The 7376-nt window shown below is 39.9% G+C and overlaps 1 protein-coding gene across 1 annotated transcript in view; it reads left to right on the top strand.

The window, feature by feature from the left end:
- The window catches only part of LOC143987850 (nuclear receptor coactivator 7-like), a gene marked incomplete in the record, with an annotated part of 72675 nt that overhangs the window by 1672 nt on the left and 63627 nt on the right, over positions 1–7376 (top strand). Inside the window, 2 exon segments of the mRNA XM_077486943.1 lie at positions 372–1210; positions 3266–3431. Coding sequence (XP_077343069.1) covers positions 372–1210; positions 3266–3431 — 1005 coding nt within the window.

Below are 7376 nucleotides of genomic sequence, written 5' to 3'. Positions count from 1 at the left end.
AGTTGGGACACGAGAGGTGACCTTTTGCAGTTCCTTTGTTACAATTGTCACTTTGCTTAAAACCACCAATCACGTCATTCACAAAACATCCACTTATTTGTGTTACTTATGAGTTTTTTTTGCCATACCGTTGTTTTTTTGAACCTTAGTTTTTCAGTATTCTATTCTTTCCTTGATGCCTTTTTTTGTTTTGTTTACCATTTTTATATTTGAGAAATTGTTTTTTTTTTTTTTTATTTACATTTTTTTGGTTGTTTAATTTTTATTTTTTTTTCCCATTTTTTTTTTTATTTTTTTTTAACATTCCACACCCATCCATCACTTTTTCCTCTTAACAGCGATAGACCAAAGGATCTTTGTCCTCTGTACAGGCCTGGGGAATGGGAGGACCTCTCCTCAGAAAAGGACATCAATCCATTCAGCAAGTTTAAGTCCATGAATAAAGGGAAAAGGAAGAATGGGGTTACTGGTGTGGAGGACCAGAAGATGATGGAAGCAGATGCAGCCACTGAACTAGATACAAATGAACAACTTGACAATACACCCACTGTCCGACTAAATGTGACTGATGCTGACATAAAAGATACTGAAAGGTCCAATGAAATAATTCTGAGCTCTAACCCCAAAAAATGTGACCAGTCCCCCACAGAAGATGATTTTATTGAATTGGTTGAAACTTTAGTGCAACAGAATGGCAATCAAATTTGTGACCAGTCAGAGGGAACAGTAGTGTCATCTGGGAATGCAGATTCCAGAATATCAAACTCTGCTTTTACCCAGGAAGATCTGAACTTTAATGAGACCACAGACTCTGTAGATAGAATCACTATCAAAGATGCCATACATGAGCCATTGCCTGAACACAAAAACGTAATTGATACCAAAAATATAGAACTTTGTCTAAGTCCTACTAAAGAGAAAAACTTGAACCCGACAGATTATGTAAACTCAAAGTCCTGTGAAGCTATTATCAATGTGTCACAAAGTGAAGCATCTATCTGTACCAATGCAAACGCTGATAAGACTGACAAATCCACTGCTGCTAGTTTAAATACAGAGAAGGCCCAGTCTAAGTTAAGCCATGCCTCAGATGAATCTCCAGATTCCTTGTCACCTTGTTCTGAAGACAACAGCAAGAAAGCGACCCAGATGGACAGCGAATCTGAGTTAAAGATGTGGTTACAGAAGAGAATGCAAGGGCCAATAGAAGGTGAGATTTATTTTACCATTTAATTGGGTAAAGACATTAAAGCTTAACCACTTCATTACCGAGCCTATTTCTGAGATTTGGTGTTTAAAAGTTTAAAACATTTTTTTCTTCTTTTTTTTTTTTTGCTAGAAAATTACTTGGCACCCCCTATAATATATATTGCAATGATGGGCACCAATGAAGTGGCACTGATATGCGACATAGGTACTGATAGGTGGCACAGATTGGCATGGATGTGCACTGATAGGCAGCATTGTAGTGTATTGTAGGGATGGATGCCAATCAGTGCCAAACAATAATGCATGGCAATCAGTGATGCCTATTGTGTGAGGCATCCCTGGTGCTCTTGGGGGGCATACCTGGTGCTGGGCATCCCTGGTTGTCCAGTGTGGGCATCCTCGGGGGGGCTGCGCTGATAATGGATCAGTACAGACCCCCTCGTCAGAAGAGCAGCCGATTGGCTCTCCTCTACTCGCATCTGACAGACGCGAGTGAGGAAAAGCTGATCACTGGCTCTTTCTATTTACACTGTGATCAGCCGTGATTGGACAGGGCTGATCACATGGTAAAGAGTCTCCATCAGAGACTCTTTACCTAGATCGTAGTTGGGGTTTGTGAGACTGACACACCGCAACAATGATCGCCGCAATGTGCGCCCCCGGGGGCGTGCAGCGGCTTAATATCCTGATTATGTCATATGATGTCCGGTCAGGATATTAAAACCACTTTGCCACCGTCATTTTTCTATATGGCGGGCGGCAAGTGGTTAAAAATCTCCATAGGCGACGTTTAAAAAATTCTACAGATTGCATGTTTTTATCTAGGGCTACCATCAGTGCTCTCACTCTACCGATTGAGGCGATGCCTCACATGTGTGGTTTGAACACCGGTTTCATATGCGGTCACTACTCGCCTATGAGTTTGCTTCTGCACACGAGCTCGTCTGGATGGGGCGCGTTTAAAAAAAAAAAAAAAAAAGACCTCAGATCTCATATTTACACTAAAATGCAATAAAATAAAAAAATTGTCATTTGAAAAAATGACAAAAAAAATGTCCCTTTTTTTAAGAGGTATGGGTGGAAGTGATGTTTTGTTTTCACTTGGCAGCACTACAGAGAAAGCGCTGGCTCTGTCCTGCTCCATCCGCTGTTGGTGCGGTCTTACTGCACTCTGATGCTCTGGGATGGTGGGTCGGCAATCTCAGAGCGTGATTAACAGGTTTCCGATCCCAGGCATGGTTTAACCACTTGCAGTCCCGCCACAGTACATGTACTGCAGCAGGGCGGCACATGCAGGCACAATCACATACATGTACATCATGTGCCTGCACCGACTTTGGAAGTGACTGGTGTGCTGATTGCAGATCCCATGCTCAGGGCCAAGTGATCATGTGATCCCTATGCAATCACATGATCACAATGTCGGCAAAGCTATTCTGAATCAAATCATAATAGCTGCTGCCTATGCTGTGATTGGCCCACAGCTATCACATAGTTCCTGGGCCAATCGCAGCACCCTGTACCATGTGATTAGCTGTAGCTAATCGCAGATCATTAGTGATCACAGCTGTCATGAATGATTAACTGGCTTGGGACCCCAGAGGAGGTGATTTGGGGCCTCTCTGTGCAATACCATTTGCACAGCGCACGTAAGCATAAACGTGCTTATTTTAATAAAAGAACGACTTTACAATCGCTTTAAGTCTTGTTCACTGACAGACAACGTAGCCAAATTAAGGACCTGGCAGCTTGGAGAAGAAGGACTATATGGTGTTCCCCTTCATGTGATAGTTCTTGCACTTGACCCCGCACTTTCACATATGGCACGGGAAGAGCCCTTTGCGCTGTGTAAGCTCAGAATAGAGCACAGCTCTTCCTTGTTCCTGCTGGCTAAATGGAGCAGCAGCAGGGGAGAGAACTATGGCAATTATATACTGTTGGGGATGGCCGCATTAAAGTGAGCCTTTTGCTTTGCTCTGCTTTTTTTCTTTTTTTTCTTTTTTTTTTATCTGCCTTGTTCTCTATTGTAAAAATCCATGTTTTCTTGTTGACCTAGATATGCTGCCCTCCAAAGAAGAAAAGAGCAAAAACCCACCTATGTTTCTGTGCGTTAAAGTAGGCAAACCAATGAGGAAATCTTTTGCCGCACAATCGTCAGCTACGGTTCAACATGACTGGAAAAGAAAGCAACTTGAATATTGGTTTGCAGTCCCACAAGAGAGGTTAGTGGAAGTCGATTTCTTTGTGTGTAAGGGATATACCTATTTCAACTGACAGCATTTATTTTCATTATGTGGATGACTGCATACCAAAAAAAAAAAAAAATCCCAAAAAACAGGCATTGCACTAATTGCTTAAGGGCCACCCACTCCTTACTAAATCGCTGTATAAGGCATGGGATATGGGAATTGGATGCGTTTTTAACCACGTGCAATTCCCATACCATGTGAATGTGACCGGCTTTCGATGGAGCCAGTTCACACATGTCCAGGGCTGCCGCGGTGTGGTTTTGAAAAGGGTCCTGTGCGTTTTTTGGGTCTGGTTCAGGTGCAAATTTAGGCAAAAATTTGCACCTGAAACGTACTTGAACCGGTGAACAGAAATGCATCAGATGCTGGACTGCAAATCGCAGCCGGCCATGTGTGGGGAAAAAAAAAAAATAGTTTAAAACAAAGTTAAACACTTCCCTCCCCCCTGCTTCCATCTAAAATGGCTAGGCAAATGGGACATTCACATTATCTTCTGCTTCTGTGCTGTGCTGCACCCTTTCCAATGCAGAGGGCAAGTATGCTTTTTACATTTTTTTTTTTTTATTATTATTTATTTTTTTTTATTTTTTTTTAGTTTGCAGCAGTTTGGTGCAGTTTTTCTCATATTTTTAACATTGAGGAACACTTGAAACAACTTTCCGGTTTCAATCAACTCCCTGCCAATAATTGCTACATCTACAGCTCATTGATTATTGGTGCAAGGTTGCAAATTTGAAGTTTTCATGAAAAATGATGTCCAGGACACATCAGCTGTCAGTACAGGTTGGACTGCTCTGCCCATTTTTGGTGATGTATGGATGTCCACTGATTTTAATGCCACGTACACACGACCGTTTTTTTCCGTCAGAATAAACTCTGGCGGCTTTTTTCCTAAAGGAGTTCCGCTGAAACGGTCTTGCCTACACATGATCACACAAAGTCTGATCATCTAGAATGCGGTGATGTACAACACGTACGACAGGACTAGAAAAGGTAGTTCAATAGCTAGTAGCCAATAGCTGCCCTTGCGTTGTTTTTGGTCCGTATGATTAGCATACAGACGAATGGTTTTCCCATTAGAAATTGATTCTGTCGGAAAGATTTAAAACATGTTCTATTTCTAGGTCAGTCAGAATTTTCATTAAAAAAAAAAAAAAAAGTCCGATGAGGACCACACACAATCGGAATATCTGATGAAAAGATTACGTCTGACTTTTTCGACCGTGTGTACATGGCATAAGGGTTCTACGCAAACCCCGCCTACCACAGACATCTGATAGCAGGCAAATATTAACATAGACCTTCACATGTAAAGATATGGACTCGCCTGTGTAGGGGGACCTGTATGATTTTTTTTTTGTTTTGGACTTGGAAAAAGTCAGTAGTGCAGTCTCAGCAATGGAGCTCATATTTATGCAGGAAAAGCAGTTTTGAACAGAAGATAAATGCTTATTCGTGCCATTTTATTCTGGTTTATCATTAATTTGATAACTTGGACACAGGTTGCTGTTTGAAGTCCAAAGAGGTTGGGCTGGTTTGATTACTTGAAAATAAATTCAATAATACTGCTAAATAAAGTTGCAAGTGGTGGGATTAAGGGCACCAATTTCTAGATTTCACTTTTGGTTATTCTTGCTTATTTATTTATTACAGGTATATATAGTACAAACAATTTCCACGGCTTTTTACATGTATATATTTACATTCACATCAGACGCTGACCTCAAAGAGCTTACAATCTAAGGTCCCTAACTCGCATTCCTACATATACTAGGACCAATTTAGACAGAAGCCAATTAACCTACCAGCGTGTCTGTGGAGTGTGGGAGGAAACCCGCAGGGAAGACCATGAAAACTGGTTAAGATTTGAACAGACAACCCTATTGCTGCTGGTGGGGGAGGGAGAAGTGCTAACAACTTTCATTATCATTAATATCATTGCTGTTATTATGATAAAAGTGAAAACCATGTGGTTGTATATGTGGGCTTTATTTAGCAAGGTGTTTGGTTGCTGTGGAGTAATAAAGACATCTATTTATCTATTTATTTTCAAACTCGAATCAAGACTGGGAAAATAATATCTTCTAGATCAGGGTTTCTCAAACTTTTTTTTTTTTTTTTTTTTTTTTTTTGTCTTGCGGCACACCTAAAATCTAAAAAAAAAATTCCTGTCGTCACACCTGAAAAGATTTAATGATTTTTGTGGTGAAAAACTTGTGTGTGTGTGTGTGTGTGTGTGTGTATGTATGTATGTGTATATATATATATATATATATATATATATATATATATATATATATATATATATATATATATATATATATATATTATAATTTCATTTTAATGTGAAGGATGTGCGTGCTTTTGAGAGCAAATCAGATTGAAGTAATTTTAATCTTCTTTGTACTTTCGCTTACTTGCCTTTTCAATTAAGTTTCTCTTTTAAGAGTTCCACACTTGATTAAGTATTTCTCTATTGCTAAACAATGAAGAAACTTTATTTATAAGCGTCAAAGTTGGAATTGAACTGTCTCTATTATTCTAGTGTAATAGAAATAGAGTTCTCCTGAAATCTCGCACAAGTCTCGCGTTACGAAAGGAACCAATGACTGATAGAGATTGCATTTTTATATATGTTACTTTTAACTTTTGCGACATTGATTTACCATAACATTTTTCGATGCATTCAAGATTTAAAAATACTAGCAATTTTTTAAATATTTTTCAAAACTCCCAAAGCAGACCTGCAACTCTCACGTGGCACACAGTTTGAGAATCGCTGTTATGGAGTCTGAATGTTGTAGAGCATCCACAACCTTTACTTTTAGATACCTTGGTAATAATGGCCACTAAGGCGCTCTCATTAGATAGGCGGAAGTGCTTAACCCTAAATTTAGGGACAATGGGACCCTTGTAAAAGAGTGCACCAATGAGTAGCGGTGTGTACATAGGAGGTTTCTTCTATAGAAAAATTACAAAACGTTTAAACTGGCCATTGTCTTCATAGGTGTGTGTTTTATTGTGCCGACAGTCTGGCCATTGTCAAAGAGTGCTATCACAAGCGAGCTGCAGCTCATCTAAGTTTACAAGCACTTACAAATGTACAAGGGGGCTGAAGTAGAAGCCAACACTAGTTTACCAGAAGAGGCGCTATACCCAATCATCAGTTTTTCCAAAATTGGCCGGTCACTTTAGGTGCCTCTCACATACAGGAGATCTATCTCCTGATCTGGCCACAATCTGTCAGCCCATGTTTAAAGCAGAACTTTTACCCATAACGACTCGATTAAAAAAAAAATATATATGTTTTTTTAGCAAGGAACATGCATTTCACGATCGTAATTATGTGAACAACAATATGTGTAGCGCTAAAAATTTGTAGTCCTATATGAGCACTAAAGAAAAGTGACAATTTATAATGTATCTAAAAACATAATGGTGTCCAAAAAATATTTGTGTATAGACTCCAAAGTCCCAAAGAAAAACTTTGTGGGCGCTGGAGAAAATATATATCTGAAACAATACATAAGCCAATAGGAGAATCTCAAAAGATCTTTCTTCCTATGAGCCTTGATAGAAGTATGAGTGGATCAGATAAATCCCAGAGGTGATACACACAAGATGAGGTACTCTTACCAAATGTAATGGACACACATATCAATGGCAGTGAGTCAATAAGGCCTGTGTTTCTCCTGCGCAAACCGCCTGGGATGGATGGAGGAGCAGCTCACAGTCCACAGCCACTAAGGCATAGGAAGGATGGCAGATACATCATCCAAATGCGTGGAGCTCCATCAGACACACCCTCCTCCTCCAGGCTATGAATTTGTTCATGAGAATAAAAAAACAAGAGAATGTCGTACTTCCCAGGGTGGATCTTACGCAGTGTAAGGGCCAGTTCACACCAGACACAGTTCC

The sequence above is a fragment of the Lithobates pipiens genome, unplaced genomic scaffold (assembly GCF_037356315.1).
Source record: "Lithobates pipiens isolate NorthernLeopardFrog02 unplaced genomic scaffold, aLitPip1_a1.2 Scaffold_18, whole genome shotgun sequence".
In the NCBI taxonomy this organism is placed as follows: Eukaryota; Metazoa; Chordata; class Amphibia; order Anura; family Ranidae; genus Lithobates; species Lithobates pipiens.
Note: the sequence above shows the minus strand (reverse complement) of the source record. Positions and strands in the feature narration are given on the sequence as shown.